Raw genomic sequence first — 22017 nt, forward strand, 5'->3', positions numbered from 1 at the left:
TCGTATTAATAATAGAATTCTTCCAAAAGAAAAGAGTGTTCTGTTATGCATTATTAAAATATTTGGATGTACTTTATACAGGTATCAATAATGAAATGATGTGCCCATATATGGATATGATAATGTCATATCACTACCATATACGGGCATATCACTACCAAATTTGGACACATCACTTTTTTTTTGTAAAAATACTTTGATTGTGTAGACAGTGTTTGGATTACTTTATTGAATTTGAATATTTCCGAATCTAGAACCCAAAAGATTATTTATTAATATTACATAATAAAAAGAGTTATCAATTTATTTTGACCTAATTAAAACATTATTATTAGATTATTCATTTAATTGAGGGATTATTTCAAAATTATTCCACTACAGTTTTTGCAGTACGGTAACTACATTTTGCTTGTTTCTAAAATTGTCAAGCTTTTACTGGGTATTACAGTAATTATACACACTGATTTTACTGACCTATATTGAAACAATCTAAAATGATACTTTACTGCAGTAAAAAATGTAATACTGCAGTAGAATAATTGTTAACATGATCCTTAATGTATTTATTAATATATGAATAATTATTTATGAAATACATGTTCAGAAGTATGGTATAACTGTGGTACAAAGTTATGTAAAGGGTTTTAATAATACAAGGTAATCACTTTTACTAAATGAAGTAAAAATAGTTTTAAGTTCATCCAGAAGAATGTTCGTTAATGCAGCTAAATGTCTGTTGGTCGGGGATGGTTGAATATGACATACTTACTCCCTCTGACTGGAGTGAAACTTGCATGTAGTAGCCAATGGTGTATTCATACTTAATTTTCAATTAATGACATGATAGAGTTAAAATGTCTTTACATACAAATGAAGGATATCAATGTTAATAATATATCAAAGAAAAATATTCTTTCAATAAGTTATTAAGCTGAAAAGTGAGATTTAGTTGACTTTACCATTCACTACAGTGGCAATATTTCACTCCAGTTGTCCCTTAACTTAACAGCCATAACTTGGAACAGCTGTAACTGACCAATCATATTATGTCAGAATGTCATTCTATGACAAGACACTGACCAACAGAACATGTAAATTTCTGTGAACAGTAGACAATGTGCACTCTGTTTTCTGGTATCTTTCCAATGTGGGGGAATTGGTGGGCTAGCCATTCAGCTATACAGGTACTAGTGAGTAAACTTAGGCTGTAGATAAGCATTCCATTCAGTGGCGTTTACATGGTTTTTAAATTCAAATGTTCAATTTATTAGATATGCATTACTAGGCCGACAATATATCTTTACCGACACTATGTGTAGAGAATGAACTGCACTTAATATGAAATCGTCTCATTATTTTTATTTACTGCCAACAATTATATTTTTTTGCTTTAAAAATGGCAATATTTTTTTAGAAATTTGTTTTGTTTAAAGAGAGTACTATGATCCTATTATAATTAAGTATAAAAAACATGAATTAATATTAATAAATTATAATATGTTATAATAAAACATTTTTAATATTTTATTTGCATAAATTAAATTTTTTTAAACAGAGGTCATTTTGAACAAGGATAAGTGTTGCTCTGATAAAAACATACATGATGTAGTACATTGAATAGTTGTTACATAGTTATTACAAAACTTTTACGATTTTTTTTTATTACAGTAATTTTTGTAAGTGGTTCATTTCTATGCACACCTGAATGTATAAAATTGTAAAATAAAAATCAATTCTTAATAGTCATAATTTGATTAATTTAAGTAATTAATTAATTCCCAACAATCTGTTTTCATTATTATTTACACCATTGTAACTGAGCTGATAGGGTGACTTTGCGACTGATTTTACAATAATTAACTAGTAACTAGGTTACGCAACCTTTCCACCCTGCACAACGAATATTTACACTATTTTGGAAAATCGTTTTCAGGTATAAATCCACTGTTTTTTACCTGAGCATGTATGTTGATACAATATGTAAATGTATGGTATGTTTTAATACTCTACCTTAGTTTAGCAATTTTTAAAATGTTTTTCTACATTTCGAGGCAGTTTACAATTGGCAATGTTTTTTGTTTTGTTTTACTTTTGGTTCTTTTACTAAAGCGTGGTTCCCACTAGCGACGCAACGCAAGGACGTAACGCAACGCAAGTGAATTGACCAATCACAAGCGATGGCTTATTTGCTTGTGATTACTAACTGTCTATAACTTCGCTTGTCATTGGTTAAAACACTTGCGTTGCGTTTACGTCCTTGCGTTACGTTCTAGTGGGAACCAAGCTTTAAGCATTGTAAGCAAAGTGATTATAAATATTTTGGTATATCAACCACTGTATTATAGTATAACCATTGTTATTACATTATGAAAAATATAGTTTTTGAATATTAGATTTCAATATAGAAGTGCTATGCCTATAATAAAGCAATATACTATTAATCTACACCGAAAGCCATGACAAAAGTTGGATAGTAGTGTCAGATTTGTGATGATGCAAATGTTTTTTGAACATGTTTAAAATGTAAACTTTGCTTAAAGGCAGTTTACACAGACGAGTGGTAACTGTAATTAATATATAGAGTCTATGTTATTTCTTATGACCATTTACACACAATGCAGAGCAGACGGGCGGTTTCTGCTCAGATTAGATATGTATCTGCGTGGGACAATCTACGCGGCTTTCCGCTTAGCGTTACTGCTCGTCTGTGTAAATTGGCCTTAAGGCAAATATTGTATTGTTAAAGTTTTCATATAAAGTCGTTTTTAATTCGTTTATTGTAATGATATTCATTGTAATGTTCAACAATTGATTTGGTAAGAGAGGCTATTGCATGCAATCACAATGACTTTATGTTGGCATTCCTGATATTTTTTTACTATACATAGGTGATACCGTTTCATTTATTTTTGTTGGTATTAATCTTTGATGGGCTACGCATGACTAATTTTTATTTCGATTGTATTACAGTCCATAAGTACCATAATGTATTATTTACCATTTTCTTTGTTGGTTATATGCGGTGATATTTTAATTTTCTTAGCAATTCCACAATTGTTTTTAGGACGTTTCTTTATGAATATAAATCTTACATGTCACATGCTAAAACATGTTTAGTTTATTAATTTATATACTTTGGATTGTACTTTTATACAATAATAGGGTGCTACACATCTTGTAGCATTATAAATGAAATGTCCGAGATACATACTTTGTTTTGATACTTGATAGTGATTCTTGTGTTTTGAAATGAAATATTAAGGCATAAGCGTACACAAAACAATTGTTCAAATTCCACTGATGAAATAGTACTAGTACAGTAGAACCCTATTAAGGGACACCTTTGGTACTCAAAAAGACTCCCTTTGGTACTCAAAAAGACTCCCTTTGGTACTCAAAAAGACTCCCTTTGGAACTCAAAAAGACTCCCTTTGGTACTCAAAAAAAGACTCCCTTTGGTACTCAAAAAAGACTCCCTTTAATATGGTTGTGAATAGGGGTTGGTCGTAGCATTAAAACATATTTTCCTAGGATGATCCCTGAATAGAAGTTTCTATTTGGGTGTTCCAAATTAGAGGTTCTACTGTATTATGCCACTTGACACTATACTGTACAGTATTAGCAAACAGAAGCTAAAATAAGTGGTTTATTTATAATATTTTGACTTATGTATTCATATTGGATAAATGGTAAATGATATTTTAAAAGAATTCTTAAAAGATACAGTACATGGGTATTCACATTGTTGCTGTCAATGGCTTTCTAATCAGAAATGATCATATACAATTTGGAAAGGCACTGGATGTAATGTCCAGTAGTGGCCCACTACCATTAAGCATACTATGTAGTGTTTGTTTTTCACTATGGACTGATAATACTGCACTAAACATATCATGTATAAAACCTTACTGTATCATATCATTTATTTTTGGTTCAAACGTCATTTATTTATTGTACAATAGACAATCTGTATATTTTCATGCAGTATTGACTGGGCAATGTTGCTTCATATCTCACCATCCCACCTTTTTATTACTGTAGTTTACACCCCTCCTTACCTTAATGGTACACCCCACCCCATGTGATACACTGACTACCAAAGAAGCATACATTTAGATAATGTTCGCTGTGTTATCTTTTTGTTAGATACATTTGAGTGATCTTTGTAGCATTTTGTTGATTATTCGTACATGAGCTAAGATCTCATGCAAAAGAAAATGAGAAAAACAATTAAAGTTAAGTTTTCAATGCTTGTGTGTTATTTTTGTGTTTTTTTAACAGTACAATCAACTCTCCCAATACCGGACACCTTTGGGCTGGCTGGTTTTTCTGGAAAGTCTGGTATTCAAAATGTGTTTTTAATGGTATAAATGAATTCGGACCGGTTGGTCTGGTATTAGGAGAGTTGACTGTATTAATAAACATGTTTAATATCGCATTTGGAAGATTAAAGATGAGTAAAGATCAAGGCTACAAACAACATGGAGCCAGTGAAACAAGTATTGATCTTGTAAATTTTATTTGGAAAAACAGTTTTAAAGAAACAACCTCGGTCTGCCTTGTATCGACTCCATTAATAATCACTCGGGATTCAAGAAACATTTTTTCTCTAGCAGTTACCTGTGAATAATTGTAGTTTTGTGGATGGTTGTGCTGATTTTCCATATATGCTTTCGTAGCTGGAGATATATTATTCACTACACAAAACAAATAAAAGGTACTAAACTAAAAACGTTGGTCTATTTTACACTTTGTACAACTTGTAGGCATTTCCTGAATGCCACGTTAACACCGCGAGTTGTGAAAACCGTTAACCACACGTATTAATACCACTGGAGTATTAATGTACAGTAGTTACCGTAATGGTACATCAGTACTAAAAACCAATAGCTCAGTTCAACCACAATGGTGTAGACGCCACCTGGACCAATCCATGAATCGGTCACAGTAATGGTACATCAGTACCAAAAACCAATAGCTCAGTTCAACCACAATGGTGTAGACGCCACCTCGACCAATCCATGAATCGGTCAAAGTTCATCATCGCCAATTAGGACCGATGCTTCTGCCCATTTCAAGGCCAATGATGCATGACCATTCTCGCATATCCTTTTTAAGTGTTTGTTGAAATTGTCCATGTGATCATAGATCTGTAAGTATACACACAAATCCTGTATCAAATCACTTTCACTTTTCGTACTTGACTCTTGTCGAACGTCACCATGCCGTTTCGAGGAATGAGCAAAGTTCACTTCACGTTGTAAGTTTGGTAGATCGTTACTTGCGATATACACATTTAAGAGTTCACTTATCAAAAACACCATTGTCGCGCATTTGTCATGGAAGTCTGGCTGGTGGTTTGGGTCTCCAAGGACCTTGCGGTAACATTCTTCATCTGGTATGAAGCTGTGGTACTCTTTTAAACTTGCTCGTGGTGACGGTGCTTCTGTGAAATTAAATAAAATGTAAGGTTAAAAAATAAAATACATGCTTGTTTAAACTCTGTCTACACTATCAAACTTTGCCCATATATGGACATATCACTACCATATTTGGGCACAGATTGGACTTAAGTATTTCACTTAACTCAATAAATATATATATGTATTTCCCTTAAATTGTATTCACTTAAATAGGATATTTTTTTTAATTTTAAGGGTAAGTGTTTACCTTAGTCTGGGGCATTCAAATAGAAATACGCGACCATATTTTCATTAAACCAAAGTTTGTTGCACAACTATATATATACGTGCATCTGCTGGCCAAGTTACAGCAGAAAAAATGAATTTTTTGACAATAACAATAGGCTATCGCTCTATAGCCTAATAATAACAATCTTTGAAAATGTAAATAGCCTACCAATAACGTTGTTATTCTCTTTGTCACAAGCCAGTAGGATTCTCTTCATTTCAGCTGTGTTGGCATAATCTAAAGGTGTATAACCATCTTTATTGCCAATGGTCAGCAATTGTTTTCCACCTGTAAGACATAAAAACAAAACAAATGTAAAAGAAAATATAATTACAGTAGAACACCTCCTTTGGCACACCCTAAATCTCTGTCTACACTATCAAACTTTATGTGACAAATAAACGTGATGTGCCCATATATGGACATGATGATGTCATATCACTACCATATTTGGGCATATCACACTTTTTTGTCAAACTAGTTTGATAGTGTAGACAGAACTTTATATTATTATTTGCCACTTTCAAAATTTATTACCATTTTTTTTAGAAATTTCTTTCTTTTCCAGTCTGTTTTAATTTCATAAATTATAAATAAATAATTTATTTGTAAATTGAAAGAAATGTCTTATTATTTTTATTTGAATGAAATAAATGTTAACTTGAATTTGAAAACAAACAAGGGATACATATATATGCTTTAAACTACAGCATATCGCTATTCAATGGACACCCCTATTTAAAAATGTAAGGGACTCTCCAAGTGTCCTCATAGGATTCTACTGAAAAAATAAAAACGGTAAAAGACAACAATTTAACGAAACTGTTAACATAATACAGTGAAATTCAATTTGAACCATTTATTTCCTATTTTAGGTACATCCATTAACTACGGGTATATTTACAGATACAGATTCATTTATTGTCCAATATAAATGGAAATTACAGTGCTCATAAATTATCTTGGCTTGCCTAAAATAACTAAATATAAGGGGAAAAAAAGACTATCTAAATTTTTTGTTATAATGCCTTATCCCAGCTGGGTAGAACGAGTACTTGTAATGGTTAGTGCCATTACATACCATGCTGTATTAGCATTAGAGCTATCTCTGTTCTACCATTCACCACAGCATCATGAAGAGGAGTTGTGCCACATGAAGGCGAGATTAACAGATTTATAGCACTACTTTGAGCTGTAGCTTCTGTAAAAGAATCAGAAATTATGACATTTACATAGAATGAACGCTGTAAGGATGGTTTTATAGCAATTCAACTATGGTGTCTTCAGGCTTTAAATTGGTTCGTCAAAAAAAACTGTGGAGTGGAGCTGTAGCTTGGTGGTTAACGTGCTTGCCTTCCAATCCCAAGGTCCAGGGTTCAATCCTGACTTAGTGCCATAGTTGTAACTCATGACTCTTTCAACTCTACTCCCTAAGACTCAAATGAGACTTAGTTTATAAGCACGATAAATTATTAAATATTTTATCCATCCTGTAATTGGCGAGTTACTTGCTGTTGGATGAGTATGAAATATAACAAAATTGTCTATGAGGAATAAGGCAGCAAAAAAGTCCCACTTATTAATACTCTAAATATATGTAAAGATATTAATAAAATCAATTTGATTACTTACTAGTAGTGTCAAAGTAATGCATAATAGTCTTGGTAGGTTTAAATCTCAATAGTTCCCGGACACACGCCACATTGCCTTTGTTACATGCCTCATGTAATGCTGTCCAGCCAGCGTTGTCTTGACTATTGACGTCAATACCAGGCACACTCAACAGCTCCTTGACTCTAGCCAGGTGTCCTTTAATGCAAGCTACTTGCAGGCTAGTCTCACCTTCACATAAAAATATGTACAGTATTAATTGTGAAAATTTATAGAGAACTTTAAACCACCCAGTGATCGATATTTTTTTTTTTAAAGTCTTAAGCAACACATTTTAATTTTTATTTTGGTAGGATAGGATAGACAGATTTTTAACTCAAGCTTCCTGCAAATTCTGTTTCGGTGAGCTCTTATATGGGAGCTTAAGTGCTGGAGAACGAAGCGGTGTAAATGGCTCCTCTGCTTCTTCATTTTTTAGTTACCGTAGATCATTTTCGTGTGCAAAGCGCTTAGAAGCATTGTATTAGGCCCTATAGGAAGTTATAGAGGAATCTAGTCATATATGTTCGGGTATAACCCGAATATAAGTATTATTATAATATAATGAAAATGAATAAATTAATTTTTAAATGGTTGCACTGTTTTGACTATTTACCTTTTCCATTTCTCTTGTTGATTTTAAAATTATCAGTATTTGTTTTTGTTCTGAAAAAGAAATTGTAAAACAAAATAAAAAGATGGTATGTCATTGTTCTTCCACCACAAATAGATATATGGTTCATTCTATTGTCTGGGTTAACGGACGTCAAAAGGAAATTTAAATTTTATATGAAGCTGTGTCTACACTATCAAACTTTATGTGACAGAAACATGTGATGTGCCCATAAATGGACATTATGATGTCATATCACTACACACATCACACTTTTTTGTCAAACTAGTTTGATAGTGTAAATAGAACTTTAGACCAACAATTTAAACTGAAGAATACTTACCCTGGTGAACTTGTCTTCTTTGGTGTCTCGTCTTTCTTAGGGCTTTTTCTGGAGCCCATCTGAGGTAGGAGGTAAAAATACCACTTGACCTACAAAAAAATAAATATAAACAATTAGTCTAGATATATAAATCATAAGTATCATAATCATAAAGTACATAACTGGTCCATTACACTATATGCTTGAGACGCAGACAAGGTGTTATGGTTGAACGTGGTGTTATGGTTGAACGTGGCGTTATGGTTGAACGCGGCGTTATGGTTGAACGTGGTGTTATGGTTGAACGTGGCGTTATGGTTGAACGTGGCAATATGGTTGAACATGGTGTTATAGATGAACATGGTGTTGAACATGATAAAACTAACAAATTTAACAATACTATATGTTATACTTACAATTTTATCAAGAGATAACTTTTCTGCTTGGATATTTCGGTTAGACACCAAACCACTGTCGTAGTAGGACAGCATGGTCGTGATTGACAACAACTTTACCCATGATATGGTCAAAGTACTAAGGTAGAGTTTAAGGCACTGTCTATTGTTCAAAACATCACCTGGAAAAAAGGATAACATCACTTTCAGGTTATGGCTTCTATGATGATTATGATCCGCAGTACATTCATTCTCAGAATGACAGGGACAGGCGTTCCTATGCAATAGGCATATTTCTTTGACTTGAATTCTCCACGATATCACTGGCCTAGCCTATAATGATAACCGTCTACACAACAGTCAACGAAATTGCAGACGTAAATTCCGACATTCAGGAAGCTTACCATGGTAATAATGGTAAATGGGGTCCATGGACTATCATGTTCAAGACGATTGGGCCCAAAAGACTATCGGCCCAATGACTATCGTGCAAATAGCAGTGTCTTGAAGCAAGGGTATAGTGCAAACCCAGTTATGGTTTAGGTCATATCACTACCATATTTGGGAATATCACTACCATATTTGGGCATATCACTACCATATTTGGGCACATCCCACTTTTTTTTGTCAAACTAGTTTGATAGTGTAAACAGAGCTTTAAAGACATAAAAAGTTGCAATATTGCAATTGGAATATCTCACTTTGCATTAACCTTGACACCATTTCTCTGACCAGTTCTGAGCTAAGACCTTCATTAGCAAGTCCTGATGAAAGAGCTTCTGGCTGCACAGCTTGAGCAATCCTGCAACACTCCGCTGCCATCCCGAACAAAGTCTGCAATGACCTAACACACTCGTGGCTATTACTTGTTTTGACCACTGCTTGCACTAGGTAGCACATTAGTCTTCTCATGTTAGAGGCGGTCGGCTTCACTGGTCCTCTTGGCCAAAGTACTTTAGCCAACATGGACTTCTCAAATCGTGGTTGAAGCTTCTCGTTGTTTTTCCACCTACAAGTGTAATAAAACAGCATTTGATTAAAATGAAAAGGACTATAGTTATAGTTTAATGTTTAATGTTTAATTGCATGTCTGAACAATGGGAAATTGTATGAAAACGACATATGGAAACGACATAGAGTAGATACACTGCTTAAAAATGTCAAGATAAAATATATAGCATTACAATTAAAATTACTATAGTTTAACATAAGTTAGTAGACAGACAATACGTGTCTGAACAATGGGAAATTGTATGCAAATGATGCATGTACACGACACTCAAGGGACGACAATGAAAACTTACTGATCGCAATACGACCTGAAATCTTGGTCAAACAGCGCCACCACATACTGAAGGAACAAACTGTGTCCCGTTTGAACGTTTGTAGCTTGATCGAGAGCTTGCTTGATCACATGATCTATGAAGTCCCACGCGGTATCGCAGTGAACATAACCGTTTGGACTTCTTTTCGCAGTGGCTTCCGAAGTGAACGAATCCAGGTACAGCTTATGATTCGATGTCGGAGGGTGGATGCATAAACACGTTTTTAGCAAGTGGTAAATAGCAGGTGGTAAAGATTCATTAGTTGTCTGAAAGAAAAAAACACAATTATTTACTTATATTTCTGTGTTTATTTTGAATAACGCTTTGGTTTAGTGTTCTGGTATTTTTGTGTCATTTCTCGATAAAATACAATATTCTCGAGATCTTCTAATTTAAGAAATGGATGAAGACCAATGCTTATTAAGCAAGCCTTACCATAAGCATTTCCTGCATTAAAATGTGCAAAATATGCGCAGGCGGATGACACTCGGCTGAAATGCTAATTTGAGCCATGTGTACAGCATCTAACCACTCGTCTTCTTCTATTGCACCCTCGATTATGTTTGTTGTTAAAAAATGAAATGGTACGGCACACAGTTTCTGTAGTAAAACAAAATATGTATTAATTTATGAATGTCTGGTTGGATTGCAAAATGTAAGAGACTTTTATTGTTGATTTTCCATGCAAAGCATTAAAAAAATTTTTGTTTTTTGTTATTATTTTATTTATTCTGTCTTTATACTGAATGACACTTTCAGTGCTAAAGCAATGATTTCAAAAGTGGTTCAGTAGAGAAACATTAACAATTTAATAAATATAATTTACATAAAAAAAAAAAAAGTTTTATATTTCTTATTTATCTTTGTATGTACGATAAGACCAACAGAGTTTACCTATGAGGATAAGTTTAAAATCAAATCATAGGTTAAACATGTGTAAAGGGCCTTTCACACCTGTTCCAGCAAGGTTCCGGTGCGGCGAATTGAACGCCAATGTTCGTTTTCACGATGCTCCACGCGGCTATGCACTAATCAATATGCGTGTAGCCACGTAAAAATGAAACATTGATGTTTGCTTGGATTTGCAGGCGCCAGACCGGAACCGTGCCGGAACAGGTGTGAAAGACCCTTAAGGTAGGACTCATTGTTCTCTCTATTAAAAAATGTCATGTGTCTTAACCTCACTGACATACATAGGAGGTGATTCTGTCATGTGTATAGCACATTCTTTGTTATTTACTTCTTAGCACATAATTCATCAAAAGGTAAAATAACTTATTCATATAATTATAAAAAAACTTACTTTAACAGCTGTTGGTTTTGGAAAGACCTGCAAATTGCAGACAGAATATGCTGGTGTCTCAATCTGGACAAGAAATAAAACAGTGCAGTTTAAAGAAAAGGCAACTAAAGCTCTGTCTACACTATCAAACTTTATATGACAAAAAAGTGTGATGTGCTCAAATATGTTAGTAATATGCCCAAATATGGCAGTGATATGACATCATCATGTCCATATATGGGCACACCACCACATAAAGTTTGATAGAGTAGACAGAGCTTAGTCATTACAGTACGTTGTTGCCTTTGTTTATTTTATTTCAACAATATTTTATGAGGGTGGTCCATCCAGTGAACAAAAGCCTTGAAAACATTGAGTGCACACATAAATCTCTAATGGAAAGTACCTACAAAAAAAGGGTGTTGCAAAATTCAAGGTAGGCAAGATACTACATCATATTTTTATCCCAAAACTCCTTGCATACATTATGGAGTGAGTGCAGAATCTGTATGGATTTTAGCCTATTCTGATTATTATGTTTTGGTGACTGAACAAATATTATTATTGTCCAAATTTAGTTTTGATTTAATTTTGATTTGTATTTCAAAGGTTATTTGTTGTTACCTTCTTTCGTTTTACAATCCTCAAAGCATCTCTGACATCATTTTCCGTCAAGACCCGTTTTCTTTTGATACCAAATTGTCTTTTCTCTGGACTGCAGTACTTTAAGATGTTGTTGTTGTCCCTTATGGGTGAACTTTCTTCTTTTTTAAGTCTTATTGCTTTCCTGGAAAGTCTTTCTTTGATAGGAGTAGGCGTTTTTTTTGGAGAAAAGTAACTACTCTTTGTTTCAGAATTGCTTCTTACTGCCAAACTAGATGGTTTCTTTGTCACGGAGCAACTTTGAAGTTTTGTTCCAGAATTACTTCTGGTGACAACGTTCTGCATCGCAGGACATCCATCAGTCTTTGATGTTGTATTTCTCCTGTTAATTATCGGTGAACTTGTAGAGGAAGTGATCTTTGTTACAGTACCTCCCATCTTTTCAGACGACAAACTTGACACAGAGCTATCAGATTTGGACTTACAAGGTGATTTCACAAAACGTCCGTTTCTGGAATCTGAATGAAAACAAGTTTTGGTTTTAAACTGCAGTGCTTACACAATTTCTTAAACATGAGGTCAATCGAGGCAATCTAACAACAGGATGCTGAGCTCCAAAGATCAAAGGGTTTATCTGTGGCTGCGACACGATCAGTTCCACCTCCCTTAACAGACACTGCACGATCAATCAATCAAAAGATCAAAGAACTGTTAAGAGTTCCTATCTTGGCAAGGTGAGCTCACTGTTGTTGTTGAGTCCTGTTGTTAGATTGCCTTGGGTCAATTGAGCTCATTACAGTAGTTTCAATTGAATGCTTCAAATGTATGAATAAAAAAATTTATAACAGAGGTCCCAACTCAAAATATGACTTTATACAAGTGTGGCCAAACATTTTAGATCTAAAATTGTGTTCATTGTTCTGTTTTATCTCAGCCTGTAGTGTTAGTGGAGGTTTTTTTAAATTTATGTTGGCTGTGCATTGAATAAAATAAAAAAATTATATAAACCATTAACAAGAAATTCATGTCATAAAGCTTGGTTCCCACTAGGATCCAACACAAGGATGTAAGCCACAACACAAATGAGTTGACCAATCACAAGCTTACGATGCGGTTTATGTTACATCCTAGTGGGAACCCAGCTTAAACAGCAAACTTACTTCGTCTTGGCAGTTGTTTGACACCCAGGCTTGCATCCACAGCCAGAAAGTTTTCTACATTTGGACTTTCCTAAAACAAAGATATAGGTTCATTTGATTATGTTAGTATATGGAGGAAAATGAAATTTCAGGTAACTTAATAAAAAGCGCGACTTGACAAAAGGTTCTGTAATAATTAAAAATTCACATACAGGGCACTGCGTATGTGAATAAATTATACATTTCCATTTAGTAATTTAAAAATTGGAGTTATAATAATCTATGGTAAATAGGTAAATGATCAAATAAAAAATAAATCCAAATAAATTGAAATTCTACAGTGATAAATTTAATACATACCTCCAAAAGTACTTCACCCAGATAGGGCGGTAGAACACACAGAACACCAGCCTTGGCAAATTTCTTAACCTCCGATGAGTAATCCTTGTCAACTATGATGTGAGTGAGGCTCTCTGCTGCTGCTGTAGCTAAATTAACCACTTTAGCCCCACCAGTTTGCAGCAATCTATGGCATAGAAACATTACAGATTTTTTACTTATAAAATTCATCAGCATGCAACATTGTCAACTCTTATGCTCAAATGCTGAGAAATAAATAAAGTTACAAATATTTTGGAAATAACAACTTTGTTTCTATTTACAATGACTTTAGGGTGGTTCACGACATTACGTAACATAAACAGTCAAACCTAAAGAGCAGCTCTAGTCCTTTGTTCAACAATTATAATAGACAACAAGGTAATTAATTAAGCCTATTAAAAAGCATTGAATTAGTAGGCCACACCTACAAACAATCCATTGTATCATGACAATACACAGGAAATTGGTGTATTCTATTTCTAAAGCACCGCTTGTATGATGATTGTAAAAGCTCAATCAACTTTTAAAATCCAAAATGTTAAAATAATTTAATATAAAAACATAAATCTAACCCAAACAAATGTTAATGATGTTAAAAATAGTTTGTAGGATTTGTTTTTTTTACAATAAAATTTAATGACACAAAAACAAGAAACGTCGATCTTCTTGTTTTTGTCATTAAATTTTATTGTTGTATAGTAAGCGTCTATTAATTCGTAATTATATTGTTTTTATAACAAATATATAATTTTTACAAAAAATAATATTTCGTAGCTGACAGACAGATAAATATATACCTTTTATAAACAGCGGGTCTTCTCTGCAAATTTTCAACAGCTAAAGCAACAACCCAATTACTATAGGCACGTTTACCGGTTCGTTCAGTGTACTCGCGCCAATGTTTTGGAGTTTTTGTAATATTAGTAGCAACGTTTCCCCACTCGTATTCCTTTTCATCAAGCCATTCGCCAACTTTATAACTTTTTATAACATACTCTTTTGTCAAAATCCATTTACCTAAATAAACAAAATTAAAGTATCAATAAAATTACGTATATCATTTAAAAAATATAAATAAAGCCAACAATGGTCTTAGGCATTTTATCTGTCATAAAGCTCTGTCTACTCTATCAAACTAGTTTGACAAAAAAAGGTGCGATTGCCCAAATATGGTGGTGATATGTCCAAGGTCAAAAAGATTTTTTACAATTACCAAAATGTGTAAAATTTTGGCCGAATCAAATTATGTCAAATTTGTTACTATACTACCTACCTGCAGCACATGCACATAAATACTTCTCACTTCTTGTGGGCTGTGCACAAATTATGTGAGTTGATTCACTAATGTATTCCTGCGAGTTAGACTTAAGAAAAAAATAAAAAATGTTTAACAAATTTTAATTTAAAGATATATTGTCCCCATGAAAAAATACTTTTTCTAAATTGTTGTTGAATATGTCATTTTAATGTCAAATAATAGTTATTCACTTTGACAAAAAATTCAAATTCTATTTACATCTCTATCAAGGGAACAATTTGTATGGTCCTGAACATGTCTTCTTAATAGCGACTCTACTGTAATAAAATGTTATCTACTAGAACCTTGGACTTTATTTCATTGATTATATAAATAAATGTGATAAAAGTATTTAAAACAAAATTAATTACTAACTTTTGACTCTAAGTAATGTCCTTTAAGACCAACAATCAATTGGACCACTTTGGCCTTTTCCGATTCTTTAAATCCAGATAGTTGAAATTTGCGTGTTTCTCGCAACCTCATATGCATAGTTGTAGTGACTCAAAAGTACCTGTAATAAAAGACATTTTAATTTGTATTTTTCAAGGTAAACATACAAGTTAAGATTGATTGTGGCCTACTACTGAACAGGATGAATGTGATATAATTGTGGAGAGGTTTTAGACTGTATTATTTGAGATTACAATTGTTATATTGTTAGAAGGTTTGCATGGCGAAATCAAATGTTCAAAGCATATTGATCAAAACGTTGAGAAACTCAACAGTTCTTTTCAGAACTATATAATATAATGTGGTGTACCGCAAAACCTTATATCAACATACATTTATGTTCAATACTTTATTCAATTCCGTACTAAATACAATAGTATACACTAATACAGTAACAGTTTAGAGGACAAATGATGCTATGAAAGGGGTGTGTCTGTAGATGTGCTTCTGAGGAAGTATTGATAAGGTGTCTGGGCCCTGCTGGGTGAGAGGATATATTGGCTTCTGTTTATTAGCGTATGTCATTACATCATTTCTGAGCTTAGCTATTGGTCCAAAGTTGATCCAAGTACCTTGTTGGAGGTTTGATTAATGGTATCTTAATGATAAATACACAAGGTAAAAGAACTTAGAACTTGTATATTATCGATCAACCAACTTATGGAACAAACTTTCAAATGACACAAAAACAAACTATAAATCCCTTACACTTTCAACTTTTAAAAATTCAATCCAAAATATTACTGATTAAGTATTAAGTATCTTTTACCTTAAATTCCTTCCTTTTAAATAAATATACTGTATGTTTGTAGATAGTGACCTTTTTGTAAATGTGTGTGTACTAATGTAAATTACTTTATTATTTTTATTATATTGTTAATGTTCTCTACTGAGCCACTTTGGAAATCAATGCTTTAGCACTGAAAGTGTCATTCAGTATAAAGACAGAATAAACAATGCTGCCAAATCTCTGGCTAAAAACTGTCATTCTTTAATGGTTTTATGATGGAAAAGGTCTTAAGGTTAGATAAACTGGCATTCTTTTAGGGAGCTAACATCTGATCAGTTTCTTATTGGATGTTTCTAGGGCAAATTGGTGAACTTTCAATTCTTATATTATTACAGTATTATTACATTACATTAACTTGGGAATTTTAACTTTTTCTTTAGTATTTAGCTAAATTTGATTTATTATTTTGAGCGTTGAGTTGTACTGGTTAACGTTAATTAATGTTTACTATTCAAATTAAAAAGTTGATTAGTAGTAAAAAGATTTCACAATTTATCATTAATAAATGTAAAAATAAAAGGTTTCCAAATCAAATAGGCCTAGTAAATACTAATAATAAATACATGTTTTCATGTTTTGTATTTTAATGTGCTTTTAATTCTATATTTATATCTTAAGAGTTTTAAGGCATCCTGTAATTGGCGATTTTTCGCTGTTGGATGTGGTTGAAATAAAATAAAAATAGAGAAAATATTTACAATTCAAATAAATATGTTACAATACAAGTGTTTCCTGGGCCTATATAGCCTAGGCGTAATCTTATTGTTATCATTTCATTATTCATATCATTTGTCTATCTAGGCCTAGCTTTTGAACTCCCATTCCTGCTTTAGGGCGCATCCACAGTGACAATCCTCCAGTCATCACGATGGCATTCCAATGTAGCCTTCAATCTTCATGGACATTAATCATGTCAATAATGGCTAGGCATAGCCTAGGCCTAGTTAGTAGTAGGTTCTGATAAAATATCATCTGATATAGGCCTAACGCTTCACAATGTATTAATTAAACACACAGTTAAGTAAGTATGAAAGAACATTTGGCAAATTTACTTACATTTTCTTTCAAAAACTGACTTATTACTATGAGAAATGACAGTATCATTATAACCATGTCGTTTTTTAGGTACCCCCCAGTTGTGGCGCGCTAGCGATTGAAATTAAATTATGATAGGTGGCAGCAGCACAAAATTATGCCAGATTATGCGCGAGGAGGTATATTCAGAGCGTCACATTCTGACGGTTTACCCATTCTGACGATGAAGCATTCTCTACTTCTCTCTACGGAGCGCCATTTTATGTTTGTCGCGTTACTTTTTGACTGGACTAAATATAGGCCTATAAATAAATATAACAAGAAATATTTCTTACAAAAAACGCCGCGTAACTTTTTGACAGTTGTAAGAACAGTCTTCATTAATCTAATATAAAAGGTCGGCCAATCAAAACGCAACAATTGGGACTTGTGATTTATGTCATTGGCCTGTCAGCATAGTCGTTTCTTTCTAGAATTAAACGCACAAACTTGTATTGGGAATAATGTATGTTTATGTGGTTATTACTTAATGTAGATCGCATTTAGGTATAATGATAATAATAATAATATGGCTTTTGAATATATAATTACTGTCTGTAGAATAACATATAGACATTTTCGGTTCGCGATGAAAAGTTATATGAATGGATTTTTAATAGGTATTTATAATAATAGTATATGGGTTGTATTATTGCTAAGCTATCACCACATCGCGTTATAACATTATTTCTCAGGGTTTTTTGCACCATTGATCAATACCATAACGCATATCGGATTTTATTATAGTTTTTAATGAATTATTATATTAATAAACATACCCAATTAAATCAATCGCGTCAGTCCAATTCCGACTTATATTTTGATCACATAGTTCTGTCTACACTGTCACAACGAGTTTAACAAATATGGGCACATCATATTTAGTTTGATAGTATAGACAGAGGTTAAGGATTAGCATGTCAATATTAAAAAAATGTTTTATTACATTTTGAACGGAAGTATTTATTTGTTGATAAGCCCAATTTTCCAGTCTTAGTTCCGTCTTAGTACGTACGTACGCATTATTATTATTATTATTATTATTATTATTATTATTATTATTATTACGTATTATTATTATTACGTACGTACGTAATAATCAACACGTACGTACGTAATAAATAACACATACGTATTATTATTACGTACGTAATATTTATTTAATACGTACGTACGTGTTAATAGTACGTACTTACGTAATAATAATTCGTACGTACGCATTATTATTATTACGTACGTAATATTAACACGTACGTACGTATTAAATAACACGTACCTACGTATTATTATTATTACGTACGTACCTAATAATCAACACGTACGTACGTAATAAATAACACATACGTATTATTATTACGTACGTAATATTTATTTAATACGTACGTACGTGTTAATAGTACGTACACGTAATAATAATACGTACGTACGCATTATTATTATTACGTACGTAATATTAACACGTACGTACGTATTATTATTATTATTACGTACGTACGTGATATTTAATACATATTGCAATTTGGCTAAACCCTAAATCAGAGGTCCCAACTTGGGAAAGTCCATTCGCAGGAGATTTTGTCGTGAACCACATTCAATTCGCCAAAATGTGTTTACAGTATTATTGTTACGGTTTAACAAAGGCAGTGCATACACTAAAAATACAATAATAGACCACGAAGCCTTAATGAATAGACATTGTTTCAACATCCTGCCTCACTTTTGTCTGGTTATTGACTATTATGGACCTGGGCTTAGGTGGTGCATAATCAATTTGGCCAAAAATATGAGGAAATTTGAAAATGCGGTGGAAAAATCAAAATGCGGTAGAAAACGTCGAGATAGCGGTAGCGTGGTAGATGGGTACTAAAAGCGGTAGACTACCGCGAGTAGCGGTAGACTTGGGACCCCTGCTAAATCAAAGTAGAGACGTATACGTACAAGATGAATTGATGGATCAACCTGAGTTTTCGGCATGTATTGAATATAGGACTATTCCATTATTTTTTATAGGGGTTAGTCAATGTGTTGGGTTGGGTGTGCCAGGCTTGTTGAGGCTTAAATCTATTAAAAATTGTTTTGTATTTCACTGCGTTATATCTCAATTGAGATCCAGCCACTGTTACTCGTAGCATAGTAAATTGTCTTTGAATAATATATAAAAATATGAATAAATAATATTACAGTACTTTTTTAAAAACCTTTATTTATGGTATTAGTCAACGTTTTACATCAGGTATAATATACTAGCCCAACAGCATTGCCTCCCTACTTTTATAATGGAAGAGTCAATAAACACCGCAAAACTCACGCTGGTGTGTGTTTTTAAACTACTCATATCATATATAAAAACACAAACCTTATTCTAAAATATATTTACAAATTACAAATAAGTAATCAACTCTTATCTCTCGTACAAAAATAAAATGTTTTGGACTGGTCGTTCTGGAGTAAATACAATTTTAGTTTAGAGTCTAAATACAATTTTAGTTTAGAGTCTAAATTAGACAAACTCGCGAATGATTCGATGGCTTTTGAAATGTTCTTCTATTCTTTAGCACTAGCAGATTTCGGTCAAGCCAAGTCACTGTCTCATTGAAAGGGGTGTTCCAACGAGCACTCTGAACCAATCAAATTACTTTTAGATTATTAGAAAGCTTGATTGGTCAGTTATTGCATAGTGAAACAGCCATCGTAATCGGACAATGATATCAGAAGTTAGAGACGATTTTGTAACCCTATCTAAAGAGTTTATAAACAGGCCTATACTTAAAACGTAGGACGATTTTAAATGGTATTACTATAAAAAAAATCCCTCCGACGACGTTTTAAGAAATTACAAATTAAAAATAACATGAGGTTGTAGGTTATTAATTGAGGAGAGCGTTGCAAAAACAGCCATAAGAATCGGTCAAACATTTTTTGAACTACACTAAAAAACTACCGTAAAATGGCTGTTTTCTCGATTTCGTGCGTTTAGCGCTTTCAGATCATCACATTTTTAACATGTTTTTATTTTTTTGCTTTCTTTTCTTATTACTTTTGTTACAATGTTTGCTGAAAAAAACGAATACAAAAGTTGGATAATGTCAAAATAAAAAACGTAACCGTAACAAATTGAGTGCGATAGTATTAGTAGAAGTCAAATTATATGCGATCGTTCAGTCCTAGATGTGATTTGTGTGATGGAACAGAAGTGGGGGAACAATAGAACTGACTACGTGCAGCTTACAGACAAATTGGTACATTTGGCCTACTAAAAGATAACATGTTATTTATTCAGTGATTATCTATTTTATTCAAACAATATCACGTCAGGTATGAATGTCATACTTTGCTTGTGACCAGCACAGCGCCCTCTGTGTATCGGATATACCTGGATATAGCTCGTGATTGAGCTCATTCGACCGCCGAGTTTTGAATAGGCTATGTTAGAAAACGAACGATATCTAATAAGCTAACCTAAATATCAATATTATTTGTTGGCATAGGCCTACTGACACGCACATTATAAATAATATTATACACAATTACAATTACGGATTAATTACACTGTAAAACGGGTTTGATTCTAAATATAGACTGTACCACCAACTTTTCAACACGTTTAGCCTGATACAAGTTTTTATTTTTGTTAATTCAATTAAATGCATCGTTCTGTACGAGTAATAAATATTTATTGTACAACAATCTACATTATTACTTTTGTTACAACGTTTTGCAGACAAAATGAATACAAATTTGGATTTTTTTAACAGAAACTTCCAAATAAGTAAAACTTTAACAAATTGAGTCTAACACCAGGAATATACTGTAGTTGTGATTTTGTGATGGGACAACAGAAGTGGGGAATCAATAGAACTGACTACGTACAGGCCTCAGCCATACAATGGTGCATTTGGCCTACTAAAAGATAGCATGTTATTTATTCAGTGATTATCTATTTTATTCAAACAATATCACATCAGCTATAAATGTAACCTTTGGTCATATTTTGCTCGTAACCAGCACAACGCCCTGTGTATCTATATACCTGGGTATACCTCGTGATTTAGCTCATTCGTTCCTCAGCTTTCATGGCAATAACTGCTGAAGCTCGGCATCACTTAACTACAGACGAAACATAGTTTTGCTTTGCCTAAAAGAGTGGGACTCAACACCGAAAGTGTAATATCATCGCCGCATTAGTGGTACACTGCATTATCATTGTCCAATCAGAAGAAACTGTAAAGAATTGTAAAGCAACGCTGGAACTGAGTTAAGAAAACTGTTCACTCAGATAGCAAAAGACGTCACCGTCTCTACCAGATAGCAGAAGACGTCACCGTCTCTACCAGATAGCAGAAGACGTCACCGTCTCTACCAGATAGCAGAAGACGTCACCGTCTCTACCAGATAGCAGAAGACGTCACCGTCTCTACCAGATAGCAGAAGACGTCACCGTCTCTACCAGATAGCAGAAGACGTCACGGTCTCTACCAGATAGCAGAAGACGTCACCGTCTCTACCAGATAGCAGAAGACGTCACCGTCTCTACCAGATAGCAGAAGACGTCACCGTCTCTACCAGATAGCAGAAGACGTCACCGTCTCTACCAGATAGCAGAAGACGTCACCGTCTCTACCAGATAGCAGAAGACGTCACCGTCTGTACCAGATAGCAGAAGACGTCACCGTCTCTACCAGATAGCAGAAGACGTCACCGTCTGTACCAGATAGCAGAAGACGTCACCGTCTCTACCAGATAGCAGAAGACGTCACCGTCTCTACCAGATAGCAGAAGACGTCACCGTTAATAAAAACCGTGAGTAGCATATAAAAATTGAAATAATAATAGTACCATTAGTATATTACTTGCATTGGTTCTTATAGTTACAGCGTATTCGTTGATAGATGCGATTAAGGCGGAAACGGCAGGAGCACAATGTAAAACAGGTATATTTTACCTGATTGTGAAATGTTGTTATCTAGTAGCCCATCCAGCCGGCAGCAGTTCATGTTCAGGG

General features: G+C 33.6%; 1 protein-coding gene across 2 annotated transcripts; it reads right to left on the reverse strand.

Moving 5' to 3' along the window:
- Positions 1-4502: 4502 nt before the first annotated feature.
- On the reverse strand, positions 4503-17089 carry LOC144834682 (SMC5-SMC6 complex localization factor protein 1-like). 2 transcript variants are annotated; one of them, XM_078689578.1, is made up of 19 exons: positions 16998-17089; positions 15074-15212; positions 14675-14765; positions 14199-14418; positions 13381-13546; positions 13042-13111; positions 11903-12399; positions 11300-11362; positions 10432-10596; positions 9976-10262; positions 9373-9680; positions 8693-8853; positions 8298-8386; positions 7958-8007; positions 7324-7533; positions 6773-6892; positions 5860-5979; positions 5010-5446; positions 4503-4921 (listed from the first exon to the last, which is right to left on the reverse strand). In XM_078689578.1, exons 2-18 carry the CDS (start codon positions 15188-15190, stop codon positions 5031-5033), a joined length of 3150 nt encoding a protein of 1049 aa, XP_078545704.1. In that variant the 5' UTR covers positions 15191-15212; positions 16998-17089; the 3' UTR covers positions 4503-4921; positions 5010-5030. The 2 variants fall into 2 exon arrangements, with proteins under 2 accessions (XP_078545704.1, XP_078545703.1); XM_078689577.1 differs by having other exon boundaries at positions 4503-5446.
- Positions 17090-22017: the final 4928 nt, after the last annotated feature.

This window comes from Antedon bifida, chromosome 2 (assembly GCF_963402885.1).
Source record: "Antedon bifida chromosome 2, ecAntBifi1.1, whole genome shotgun sequence".
NCBI lineage: Eukaryota > Metazoa > Echinodermata > Crinoidea > Comatulida > Antedonidae > Antedon > Antedon bifida.